The sequence below is a fragment of the Staurois parvus genome, unplaced genomic scaffold (genome assembly GCF_062004578.1).
Source record: "Staurois parvus isolate SC_StPar_1 unplaced genomic scaffold, SC_StPar_1.0 ptg000303l, whole genome shotgun sequence".
In the NCBI taxonomy this organism is placed as follows: Eukaryota; Metazoa; Chordata; class Amphibia; order Anura; family Ranidae; genus Staurois; species Staurois parvus.
Window position 1 is genome coordinate 13368680 of NW_028318099.1, and position 14409 is coordinate 13383088.

Genomic DNA, 14409 nt, shown 5'->3' on the forward strand with positions numbered 1-14409 from the left:
TCTGGTGCCAATCTTCGCCGTGTGTGTGCGCGCATTTCTGTGCACATGCGCACGACCGATCACTCTTCTCCGGACATTTCTATGCGCATGCGCCAGTCATCTCACCGGGATTCCCTTACACTATGAGTCTGATGCTGCCCCCAGTAATGATAAGAGCAAGCTCCAGATTTACAACTCAGAGGCAAGAAGGATGCTTTTTCCTATATAGGTTCTACTTATTTTTTACTGTTATCTCATAGCAGCTTAACAATACACCGGAATGTTTTTTTTAAGTCAAATCTGCTGTTCACTTCAATGGAATTGGGGAGGCTTGCATGTGATTGGATATTCTTTGTACAATTAATTTTAAACACATTCACTATGTTAAGGGATAATTCCCTGACAAAGTGAACAGCCCATTTTCCTTTTCATACAGTAAATCAACGCATTGTCACATCATTCTACAGGTATTACTATTAAAACAAGAACATTTTAGGTGATGCTAACAGAGAAGGGTTGTTTTAGGTGTCAAAGTTTGTGATGCTGTTGGCTCTGGTGGTGGAAATCCAGCCCTGCCTAAAAGGCATGCCAGCCTCATTACATCTGCTGCCTGCCTCTGTATCACTGGGGAACAGAGGAAACATTTGTATACTTTATTTTAGAGCAATGGTCTCCAAAATTTCTAAAGAAAGGGCCAGTTTACTGTCCTTCGGACTTTAGAGGGCTGTACTATGCACAGTGGGAGTAAGCAATGCCCCATCTTTGGTATTAGGGGGAGAAACAGTTGGTGTCAGTGGGAGGAATAGTGCCCCATTTTTGTTGTCAGTGGAAGGAATTGCACCCTATTGTTGGTGTCAGTGGAAGGAGTAGTGCCCATTGTTGGTGTCAGTGGCAGGAATTATGCCCCATTGTTGGTGTCAGTGGCAGAAATAATGCCTCAAGGGCCAGATATAGGCAAGCAAAAGGCCACAGTTTGGAGACCACTGTTCTAGAGTATTTCCAATTTTACGTTGAATGAGGCACAGTATCTCATTATCAAAAGTCAGAAGAATTATTCCTGGTGACTGTGCCATCCAGTCAAATGCTCCCTTTCATTCTACTATGTTGCACTGGAAACCAGAATGGAAAAATTTCATTGGTTGGTATGGATGGCAAAATCAATTCTTCCTTCAGACACTTTAATCTTTTGAAAGTAAATAATATTTGGGGTTTACCAGGCAGTGTGTTAGGTGAGCACAGCAAGGTAATTACTTGATACATTGATTCACCCTATTGTCTGCACTGTCAACAGAACAGATGAACCCCATGATCTCTGCATCGCTGGTTAATCTCCCCTTCCTCCCACTTATGTTTTGCAGCTCCTTTGTTACTGGGACAGCTTGCTGCCACCATACATCACCACTCAGGATTTGGGACCTTCAGAGGTAACGTCTATCTGTTATATCGAACATCTGTTTTCTGCCAGAACATAAATGATTTGGCTGGTCATAGAGACTGTTTTGTACCTTTGTAAGATCACAGGAAACGTTTGTTCTCATGTATCCAGCAAACTGTTCAGTAGACTTATAGTGACCTAGACAGAACTAACACTGCACAATGGAGTCTTGCAGATCATTAAACTGGAATGATGTCATAATGGAGTATGAGAAAAGGAGACACTTATTTACTTCTCTGATCATCACATTATAAAGTAACTTACTGTACAACACTCAAATTGTCATTATACTGTGGGAAAAAAGGTCAGATGCAAGATGGTTTGGGGGCTGGTGTTAATGTCTATAGGATGCTCATAATTAGGTGCACCCTGGTTTAATTAAATAGCAGTCAGTTCACAGTTTGCACTTAGCTTCTAACACTGCGTAGCATGCCTTCATACTGATGATGCATATGCCATGTGTCTACGTGGGTTTTCTCCTGGTACTCTGGTTTCCTCCCACACTCCAAAGACATGCTGGGAGGTTAATTGGCTCCTGTCTAAACTGGCCCTAGTATGTGTATGTATGAATGTGAGTTAGGCACCTTAGTCTGTAAGCTTCTTAAAGGCAGGGACTGGTGTGAGCATACAATATATACACTCACTGACCACTATTACGTACACCTTGTTAGTACCTAGAAAATATCCCCCACACCATTACACCACCATCCTGAACCGTTGATACAAGGTTGGATGGATCCATGCTTTCATATTGTTTACACCAAATTCTGACCCTACCATTGGAATGTTGCAGCTGAAATCGAGACTCATCAGACCAGGCAGCGTTTTTCCAATCTTCCATTGTTCAATTTTGGTGAGCCTGTGCGATTTGTAGCCTCCTGTTTTCTGTTCTTAGCTGACAAGAGTGACACCCGGTGTGGTTTTCTGCTGCTGTAACCCATCTGCTTCAAGGTTCGATGTGTTGTGTGTTCAGAGATGGTATTCTTCAAACCTTGGTTGTAACGAGTGGTTATTTGAGTTATTGTTACCTTTATATCATCTCGAACCAGTCTGCTCATTCTCCTCTGACATCAGCAAGGCATTTTCGTCCACACAACTGCTGCTCACAGGATATTTTACCTTTTTCAGACCAATCTCTGTAAACCGTAGAGATGGTTTTGCATGAAAATCCCAGTAGATGAGCTTTTTTTGAAATACTCAGACCAGCCTGTCTGGCACCAACAGTCATGCCACGTTCAAACAACAACAAACAAAACAGAGGGCGCACTGGCCTAGTACAGTATCCATAAATTATGGCTTTATTATGTAGAAAGGTAAGTATTATACTTACAAAGTAGACTAAAAGTACAAACTCATCACATGGAAACAGTGCAGTCCAATCCACAGTGCATCATAAAATAACAAAACGATGGAGTCTCAACAGGCTGACGCATTTCGAGGACTTAGCCTCTTCCTCAAAGCCAACAAGGCTGTTGTCTGCTCCCAGGCTAATATATTGTCTGGTGTCATGACCACCAATTAGTCCCGGGGTGTTTCCAATCCGCCCATGGGTGGGGACTAGCACTGTGTATCCCATAAAACTCTATGGCATCAACCTATACATGTCTTGTTCTCAATGACCGTAAAATGCATATATGACCCAGATGATGATAATGAAACTGTTTGGGGTGTTTCCAATCCACCCATGGGTGGGGACTAGCACTATGTATCCCATAAAACTATACAGCATCAACCTATACATATCTTGTTCTCACTGACTGTAAAATGCATATATGACCCAGATGATGATAATGAAACTGTTTGGGGTGTTTCCAATCTGCCCATGGGTGGGGACTAGCACTATGTATCCCATAAAACTATACGGCATCAACCTATACATGTCTTGTTCTCACTGACTGTAAAATGCATATATGACCCAGATGATGATAATGAAACTGTATGGTGTTGAATAGACAATTGATATAACATAACGTAATGATAATAATAGAAAACTAATGAACAAATCATGAAGAAATAAAGAATACTAAATCAGAAGTTATTTGCCATTAGCACCAATAGTTGACACTATAGGATAATTGTTCGTTTGGGGTGAGTGGGTTTGCTTACCCGTTGTTCTGATGCAGGAGTAATTTGTGCAGTGTCCATATTTGGGTTCTGTCTGAAATGCCACGTTCAAAGTCACTTAAATCCCCTTTCTTCCCCATGCTCGGTTTGAACTCAAGCAAGTTGTCTTCACCACATCTAGGTGCCTAAGTGCATTGAGTTGCTGCCATGTGATTGACTGATTAGCAATTTGTGTTACCAAGCAAATGAACAGATGTACCTAATAAAGTGGTCGGTGAGTGTATGTAAAGTGCTGCGTAAATTGACAGTGCTATATAAGTACCTGTAATATGCAAATCTATAATTTGTTATCCACTGGGCATTGTAATGTTTGGTCTTCTGCATAACAATATCTGGTATTTGTAGCCAGAGCTGAATTTAAGCCCTGTCCCAAACCTATAACATGCAGAAGGGTATGTGGACACAACGGGGTTTATTTACTAAAGCTGGAGAGTGCAAAATCAGACTCACTTCTGCATAGAAACCAATCAGCTTCCAGGTTTCATTGCCAAAGCTTCATTGAACAAGCTGAGGTTAGAAGCTGATTGGTTTCTATGCAGAAGGGAGTCTGATTTTGGACTGTCCAGCTTTAGTAAATAAACCCCAACTTGTCTATATCAACATCCCATTGTTCTACTACAGGGAATACTCCTGTGTGCACAGATGTTTAGTGCTGAATCAAATGTAATAGGACAATTTACCTTCTGTCCAGAACTGCCTTTGAATATTCATTTAGTCTTTGAGGTTCACCCTGCTGTATACAAGTATTGGCCGTACGCATTACACGTGGGTATTTTAATTTGTACTAAGTATAATAGTTTTCTGAAGATCTGTAAAAAATAACCAATCCTAACCAGCTACCACAAAGTAGTGGTTGCGTACATAATATACGTGGACTTTGCAAATTTCTTTGACACCAATTCCTAAACACAGTTAATGTGTAAGTTAAAGTCTATAGGCTTAGAAAAGTCTGTTTGTAAATGGATAGAAAACTTACTAAAAGACCGTATTCAGAGAGTAGTGATAAATGAGTCATAGGCTCTTCTCAATGCATTTCTTGTGACAGGAGGAAATTAGTATTAAAAACATGCCTAAAGGCACATTTTCAAACTTGTTTAGATGCATTAAGGCACATCAATCTTTTGGGCGTTCATTAATTTTATTGGCCACAATATTATTTATTCTGGCCATTGAAAGGCTAAATGCGTCTAGCGTTTAGGCACATTAAAGGCGTTTAGGCGTGCCAGGCCTTTTTTTCTACCAAAGCGGTCCTCTCCTGAACGGGGTTTTGGTACATTCAGATTTCTGCCCCAATATTCACTGTTCATTATAAATAAGCTGCTAAATCAGTTGGAAGGGCTTTTTTGCTGGCTAATGCAGTCAACAGTTGATATCGCATCTTATCTCGTCTTATCAGGCAAGACATTTACTTTTAAAAGTTTTGTGTACAGTTTCACTTTAAAATATAATCTGAATCATTCTAAACATTTTTGGACAAATTAATATTTGTTTTATATTAAATGCTTTTAGATTTAGAGACATTTTTCTGCTTGGATCTGAAATATGATGCACTGCAGCCCCATTAACTTAAAGAGATTGGGTTCGGTGGCAGTGCTGTCCTCCAAACATGATAGGAGGTTCAAGCATTGCAGCTGCAGCATGTGTACAGCTCTGTGTGGCTGCATCTCCTCTTTGGCAACATGTCAAGTTAATGGGGTTGCAGAGCGGGGATTTGGCTTTTTGAGGGATAAAACAAGTGGTGAGGAACAGGACACATCATTATCCAGTCAGCCGCCTTCTAAAAAGCGATCCATTGCAGATTGCTTTTCAGAGGGGCAACGAGGACTGCTGCACATCTGAAGGAACACTCAGTGACCAATTTAATTGCTTTATTCTTTTAAACTGCTGTTTATCAGTAACTACAGTTTTAAGTTAATGAAATACATGTAAATATAATTATATTGCTGTTGACAGAGTAGGTAGCTGGGCACAAGTGCAAGTAAAGAAATTGAACCATGGTAATACCACCCGTGTGGGCCTTTAGGTGTCCAGTTCTATGAGATTAGCTCCACATAGGTCTAGGATTTCCCATACCATGGGAATAGGTCTCTGATGTGCAGACTGCATAGTATATCTAAAAGAGAACATAAAAAAACCACAATAAAGAGCTAGAGCTGCAGAATGAAGTGTAGCAGTAAGCAGCATAATCTGCAAAAAAGGCCCTTATGGGCCTGTAACTACTTAACCAAAAGACTTACAAAGGAAGTATGCAGCATAGTGTGTGGGCATCTGTTTCTTCAAGTTAAGATGAATTCTACTTCAAGTATGTAATAAACTGACATTTTAAGAAGATGAATCTGGAGTCACTTCTGACAGTCCTGAGCAGGTGGGTTATGGGTACAGTGACTTCACAGACCAACGCAGTTTTTTAGACCCTAAAGGGTATATGGTTTCTCCGTGTAGTGAAGGAAAATCCCAGACATAATTTCTTATTTTGCTTTCAGTCAGAAATATTCAGACGATTGAACTTTAAATGCTTCTCTGGCAGATATAAGGGAAGCGAGAATAAAAGATTAACAGAGACATTCTGTAAGAGTGGAAGTTAGGAAAAAGAATGTTTAACCCACAGCAACTGGTGAGTTGTTAGCTTTTCCTTTTAAAGCTGCACTTCAGAAATGACTACTGGAATATGGTGGGTTGCTACAGGCAACACACATACTTTTCCTTTATTCTTTTTTTTTTCTTCTAAAAGTATTATTTTCTTTTTTTATATATACTATCTTTAACAAGTTGGAATATGCTGTAGGGTTCATAGGATTTTTTGAGCAATCTGAATTTTTCTGTGTTGCATGGCGATTAGCAAACAAGCTATAAGCATGCAGTTATGAGAGAGGTCTCTGACATCTTTTGTAAATCTTTTAAGACTAGCTTTACAAAAAAGGTAACACCTGAAGATTTTATCTTTTGGACTGCAAAACAGCGCCATATTGGGACCAGATTGTAACCTACATCTAGGATACTCTTATTAATAATAAATGATCCTAGTGAAGATATATTGACTATAGTCAAACTATAAAATGACGTATATGATATAGGCTGCCCATACCAGCAAAACAATGCTCTCTGTTTCTCTAACGACCCTCTCAAACATTTTGTGTATACCTGTTGACCCACATTTAGAACCAATGCATAGACCCTTCCTTTGATAGTACAGTATAACAAAGACATGTGCTTTCGCCCCCCCAACTGCAAAAACATCAAACGGCACACTTAAGGTTCCATGTACATGATCCTACCCTGACCACCAGCTGCATTTTGCGTTTTCCCACTGTCAGCGATCAAAACGCAATTCTTTCGTGTTCAGGAGAGGGAGGTTTAACCTCACCTAAACGTGACAGCTCCTAAACTCTGCTAAAAGCCTATGTGCACATGGACACATAGCCTTTGATGGAGTTTAGTTTAGGAGCTTTGGCAAAAAAATGCTTGTGTACATGAAGCTTAAAAATGACATACACATCCATATAGAAAATCAATTAAAAGTGAGTGGTCCTGTACACAGTTCATGAAAGTTCTACAGATACAGCAAAGTTAAGTAAGGAACCATTTAATCTTCCTCAGAATTTCTTCTAATCCAATCAACAACAACCAGCACCTTCACTAAACAGTAGAGAAAGCAGCTTATCAAAAGATTAGACCACTATATTACAGAAGGCCAGGCTAGGCTTCTCCCCTTGAGGAGAAGAATGAGCCCAGAGAAGCTGCTGCAGTCTGCCTCAGAGTAACCAGAATAATGCAAAAACTGAGGAGAAGTGTAATGCAATTATTTCATCCTAAATGTAGAAAAATCCCCTGTGTAAGAGCATGGATCTCATCACTCTCCTATCACTTTACACAAGCCTAGCCCAAAGCCCCATATCTCAGAAGTCTTCTCATTTGGTAAGCTGCTCTCTGTATTTGTAGTGAAGGTGCTGATCACTGTCAATATGATCTGAAGAAATATTGAGGAAAGTTGAATGATTCCTAACTTCACTATACTATAATGTACCTATAACACTTTTTGAACTGTGTACAGCATCACTTACTTTTTTTTTTACTTAGTTCCTGTGATGACAGTGCTTTTCCTTCCTGAGCAAAATTACTGCAGTGTTGTCACCCTTGCCGTTCCTACAGTTGGCACCATTGACAGTCTTATCAGTAAATAGTCACCTCTAGCTCTGCCCACAGCCCTCTTGATTGACGGCACATTGCTGTATCTTCAGGAACTGAGGAAAATAATGTAAAGGTTTTGCCCAGTCCTTTCCACCCCTCTAACACTGGCTAGCAGCCTGCCAAAGAAATCCACCTTTCTAGTTGCATTGACCATTAACCTCTTGCGGATCAGCTACTGTACATATGAGGCTGGTTCACTCCCCTGTTGTTCCAGTAGGACATACCAGTGTGTCTGGGAACTGTGCTCCTGGTTTCTGGGATTGCACTGTGGGTGGGCACAGCGGATCACAGGCAAAACTTACAGAGCCAATGGAAGTGGCTGTGTACTATGTGATCGTTGTTATGACTCATAGCATTAAAATCCACTCCTTTACTGTAATTAAGACTTCTACAGTATTTGGGTTGATTTACTAAAGGCAAATAGACAGTTTACTTTGCAAGGGAAGTTTCACTTTGCAAAGAATAATCAATTAGATGCAAAGAAAATGCAAAAAAAAAACAAATTTCTGCTTGGACATGATTGGATGATGGAAGTCTGCAGAGCTTCACTTCATTCACTGAGCTCTGGGGCAAATCCATTTGCAAAATGCAACTTTTCTTGTAGAATGAACAGTCTATTTGTCTGTAGTAAACCAACCCCGTATATGTCAACCCCATCCTGTCTTTGATATTACCTGTATATTAATTCCTTGCTTCACTTATTCTGTACATTAACCCCTTCATCTCCATCCTTCCCCTGTATGTGACCTGTACATTAGCCCTTTCACCCCCTGATCCCTCTGTGTATGACCTGTACAACTAGTGTATTTAGTGAAAAATGACCTAGTAATAAAGAGGGTGAAACATGCTGGTACTGAGGTGGTTAAAAATGAGGTTAACTGCATTTCATTTAAGACATTTTTATGAGAGCTTAGAAATGCTTGTTTATTTTACTAAGAGGAAAAATGGACTTTAAGGAGAATAATGACCTAAATCAAGCACCGCCTGTGCTGAGTTAAATTACAATACTAGGACCACAACTTATATCATGCAACATCCCCAAGGGCACCGGGAAGTGCAAATGATGGTGATGTGTGCAATGGATGAAAATCTTCAAATTACCACAGCAGTAGCAGTTCCAGGCCAATAGAATAGCCAAAAACAAATTTTTATTGTGATGTTGTAGAGATCCTTTTAATGTCCGTTCACATATATGCGGATTGGATGCAGTTTGAACTGCATCCAATCTGCATGTTATGTGAAAAAACATTGCTCACTATGATGCCTGTTCATGTATGTCCGGTGCACTGCTGGTGTGGATTCAGTGCGGTTTTTACAAGAGTCATGTCTGATTTTTGAGCAGTGCGGTTCGGTTCAGGTGCAGATTAAAGGCTACTGACTTCTATGGGAACCGTTTCTAAACTGCATTTGTGTGAACAAGATAAGATCCTGAGCTAATCCTGTCCTAAACCTGATGTAAACCTGAAGTGAACCTGTGAACAACTACTGTGTCAATTAGCTGTGAAACCTGAGCTTCAATCCGCACGGCACATGTGTGAATCAGCTCTTAACCTGGATGTACATGTGCAGAGACTATCCTACATCACAGATTATTTTAATGTCATCCTGTACAGGGCACTGGAATACACATGAGAATGCTGATGGCAAATTGCTGTTCTTTGCTGATTATGTCGATACCTCATGATTGCACCATCTATAGAATGTAATAGAGAGAATGCTCGACATGCACTGTCCATTGAAAGGGGGTTTCTGTAGAATACAGGAAATGTGCAATTATGTCCCACACATATTGCCAGGTTCAGCTTGTGGTTAAATTTTTTTTTTATTATTTTAAATATCAAACACTTTTACATTTCAGATTATTTCTACAATTTGGTTCTTTTTAATCAGCCCTTGGCTTTATCTGGGTTTACTTTTTTAGAGATATAGTGAAATTAAAGAGTTAGTCCTGTATTTTTCCTTGACACACCATATGGTAATGCTATTCAGTGCAATATAATCTACAACGTATGCCAGTAGTTGCTTCCCTAGGTAATCCTAGCCTCTGACCTATGACTAACTGCATTTCAATGCACTATAATGTGCATGTGAATGTACAGCTTGCTCGTAGGTGAGTGGGTGTTTTGTCAAGTTACTGGGAAGTGTACTCTACGAAGTCTACCCCGCAAAAAATAAATAACAAACACCAAAAAACAACACAGAGAAAATGGCTTAATCACATAACCATATGAAATGTTCTCTTAAAGGTAAAACAATATTTTACAATCAAGGTCCCATAGTTTGATGTTCTTGTTGTAAATTGGCAAATATAAAATTTGCATCCCTTTCGTTTCACTGCAATGTGTCTGTTTTTGTAAACCATAAACTATATAAAATATACTAAAATTATATATAAAAATGATTATGTAGTTGCAACACATTCAGTCAAGCAGTCAATTTTTTCCAAAGCATTCCTTGTTTGTAAGTGTGGTGAATACCAGCATATGTATATACAATTACACTGTTAGGGGGTCTTTAAAGGATTTAATTACTCTCCCTAAGGAGTTCCCTGTGTGGGCTGCACTTGCTGAACCTGGTGGATTTCTCCAGTTAAAGCGGTTGTAAACTGTTACATATACCCAGTGAAATGACTGGCCTCAGGTGATACACAGAAATGAAACAAATCCTATTACATGGGATGTACCAGTTTATCTACAACCATCTTCCCTGTACAGCACTTTACAACACAGATGAAAGGATTTAGAAAGTAGAGGGCAGGGATCTGATGTAACACATACTGCAGAGCTAGAGCACAGAGCTGAGTGTGATCTGTGAGCAGATTGGAGGAAAGATACACCCCCATTCCTCTTCACAGGCACAGAGAAACATAGAGCTGAGGGTATGAGTCATCTGCTGTGTGCTGGTTGGGGGCAGGCCATTTCTCGGGAGGCTGTGGTATCAGCTTACTGTATTAGCAGTGAGTCATGCAGTTAGCAGAGAAAGGAGAGATAAGGGAGGGGCCAAACTCAGTGCTTTGGATTCATGTTAGTACACATTATAATGGAATGTGCTTTGTTAATTTGTCATGTCTCAGGTTTACCACCACTTTTAAGGAGAGAGCATCAGCAGGTATGGGGCAGTTCAGCAGGGCCCCGAAGGGTAAAAGGTCATAATTTTGATTACTTGAAGGAGTTGCTGGATAAGAATTTGCAATGCCATTTAATTTTCATTTCATAATTACCTGAAACTTTTTATGAGGTTATTCCTCTGCTCACTATGCTCTCCTCCTATGAATATGTCCCTTGTCACTACACTTGGAATTCTGAAACAGTCAGGTCATACTGCTACTTACAGATGGTTGGGACACCAGGAAACTGAGAAAGTGTTTTATTTATTTATTTTTTCCCATTATATTTTTATTGATATTAATATTATAAATACAACAATTTTCCATACAATAAAACTGTACAATTTGCATAAACAAAATTTACATGATCCCATCCTGTATATAGACTCCAATCTACTTATCCAAGCTTTAATTTTTGGGGTTTCCTGAACCTGCCAAAATTTCGGGATCAAACCTTTCGCTGTGTTTATCAAGTGAAATGTCATGGTGTTCTTATATTGTTTCACCTTGAGATCAGTATTATGAAATAGGCAAACCCAGGTATCCTTAAATATACTAATCCCCATTATCTCCTGTATTTGTTGTATAATTCTCTGTCAAAATTGCTGTATTTTGGGACACTCCCACCATATATGTGCCATTGTTCCCTTCTTCCCAAACCTCCTCCAACATAAAGGTGAATTCCCTGATCGTTGATTGTGTGCCACACTGGGTGTAACATACTACCTCACTAAACATTTGTAATTCATTTCTACTGTATTCATATATACCGCCCGTGTATTAATTTAAATATTTTCTTTCTTTCTTGTTCCTTTAATTTTGTTCCTAATTCCTTTTCCCATTTTTCCAAAAACGATGGAGAAACAGATCCAGATGAACCAGTAAGTATCTTATATATGCGAGAAGTAACATGTTTTCGCATTGTATCTGTACTAAACAATTGTTCAAATGGATACATGTCTTCCATCGTCCTTGGTGGCTACGTGAGTGCTGTAACAAAATGTCTTAATTGGTAATATTTATTCAAGAATTCCACACCACTGCTCGAGCAAGTCTCTACAGTAGCTATCCATATTACCATGTTCTCAGCAACGGCTTTGGAGGCCATATGCAGTCCTTGCTGGATTGGAATTATGCAAGACTAGCTTTGAAGTTGAGATTCAGAGTCTGGGTTCTGTATTGCAAAACATTTTTGACCAGTGTACTGTGTCAGTTAGCCTCAGGACACTTTCTGAATCGAGAGTTGTGACACAGCCTCTGGCTTGACCTTGTCTCTGAAAACTTACATAATGGGAAATGCCAGTTTGGCTGAAGCACCAAAACTAACTCACAGTTGGCACCGTTGGGCATCTTTTCAGATATCTTGTCACTGCAGTATTCTCTGCAGGTTAATGTCAGGTAGGTGGGGGGCTGCATAAATGTGTGCTGCACTCCTTTTCCATCCCTTTTGGTCTAGAGCACGGGTGTCAAACTGGCAGCCCTCCAGCTGTTGCCAAACTACAAGTCCCATGAGGCATTGCAAGATTGACAGTTACAAGCATGACTCCCAAAGGCAGATGCATAATGGGACTTGTAGTTTCGCAACAGCTGGAGGGCCACCAGTTTGACACCCCTGGTCTGGGGGCAGCACAACACTACACCTGCTTCTGAAGTAACACATGGATCATCTGGTATTTGGAATTGTGCCACTTCCCCCCTACAGTGACTTGGTCACTTCTGGCACTTCCAAAACCCTTGATGTGCCCATTGATCCTTACCTTACTGTAAGTAAGATATTGTTCTTCTTCCATTAAAATGCAATTTTGACACAGCATCTGTGCCCTTTATTCTTGTGTTCTTTTGTATTAGCATGGATCACCTGTCTTGAGAGGAGCTGTAAGATTGATATGTGTGGTTCCCTGGATGTTTGTAAGGACTTTCATGGACTATGAGCAGATTATGTTACAGATGTTTTGTACGGTACTCATTTGCTCTATATTTACTTTGATTTGTAAACCTGTCTCACTTTGGTTTCAATCCCTTAACCGCTTGAGGACTGGCTTGTTAAACCTCCTTCCTGTCCAGGCCATATTTCCATTTTCAGTGCTGTGATACATTTACTGACAATTACCCAGTCATGCAAAACTGTACCCAAATTAATTGTATATTTTTTTTTTTTAGACAGAGGTTTCTTATGATGTTTATGTATACTATATAAAAAAAGATAAATCTGAAAAAAGCAGTTTTCCTTACTTTGTGTTGACAACAAGACAAGACATGCCAAGACAGTACACACTCCCCCAAAATGACTTTTTTTGACAAATAAATACTCCAAGGTGGCTTGATATTTTTTCACAATTTTTTAGAAATTAGGAAACATGCTGGTATTTAGGGGGTTATAACATAAATCTTGGTAATGGTGTGCTCGTGATCGAGGTGTGAGATGACCTCAGCCAGTGTAGACATTGTGTGATCTCTGTGATTCATTACAGTAATCATATGGTACAGAGCTACTGTCATTGGCTCTGTATGTTTATTCACTAAGCTGCACTGTCCAATGGACAATGGGCTCACATTGCAGTGCTTAGTGCTTGTATGCACACACTAGAGGGCATGCACAAGCACAAGGAGAGGCTCTCTTAAGATGGCCCTCACCTGTTTAGCTGCACTGTCTGACCATTTATGTACCACAAACAGAGAGCAGATGGGTAAAGAGGACCTCGCGGTCACCAAGGTGGGCCCTCATTTCATTGAGTATTTGGAACAAGTGCTTGGAACTTTGTACTTTAGCTGTGGCAGCCTATTTGAAGCGCCTAGCTTTGTTTCTTGCAAGGTTCTAATATCTGTTCACATTCATAGGGCAGTTTGGCTATGCACCTGGGACATCAATTATACATCTGAGAACAGCAGCCTCAGTTGTCAGGAAGTCTCCTCTTCATACCTCTTTAGTAATGGCACTGGAGTTCTGGAACATAATCCTGCATCAGTGCAGGAGGTCAGTGGAAGGGGCAGAACTACCCCCTTCTCCTTTAGCTGTCATAACTTGTAAACAGTCAGAGCCTCCCCCACTGAAGTTGTAGGGCTCAAAGCCAGATGTGCTCTAACCGCCAGTCTCCTGCATGAAGATACACCCCTACTTCCACAAGTGGGTAGCTGTTTGTCCTGCTTTGTCCTTTGGTTGTTGAGCTCCCTGATATTTGGGTGGTAAGGTAATATCTATCCCTTGTCGTTCTTCTGGTTTTACTGCACCCCATTGTTCATTTTCTCAGGTTTGTCTTGGTTCTCTGCATTCTGAGGCCACTGATTCCTACCTTACTAAGAGCCTGTCCTTGCAACGATCAGAAAACAAATTCCTCATTTGTGTAGCATGTCTTTTTCAGCATCACCTCAGCCCCTCCAGTCATAAATTTAAACAGTGAAAGTATCTGAATTTTACCTATCAGTCTGTTGAAAACTATGTGTAGCAAAGATTAGACTGGGAAATGTAAAAACAGTACAAGGAGCCAGTTAGCTGTGCTGCAGTACTCATGTGCAAGCAAGTAGCATGTTGAAAGGAATAGATAGCAGAGTGACAAAGAAATGAGGTCATCATTCTGCT

The 14409-nt window shown here is 40.1% G+C and overlaps 1 protein-coding gene across 2 annotated transcripts in view; it reads left to right on the forward strand.

The window, feature by feature from the left end:
* The window catches only part of FBXW4 (F-box and WD repeat domain containing 4), a 216740-nt gene that overhangs the window by 131580 nt on the left and 70751 nt on the right, over positions 1-14409 (forward strand). The window contains exon 6 of one of the 2 annotated variants that reach the window (XM_089683267.1): positions 1338-1403. The exons of the other annotated variant lie outside the window; for it this stretch is intronic. Within the exon in view, the coding sequence (XP_089539393.1) occupies positions 1338-1403 (66 nt within the window). The remainder of the gene's footprint in view (positions 1-1337; positions 1404-14409) is intronic. 2 annotated transcript variants of the gene reach the window in all.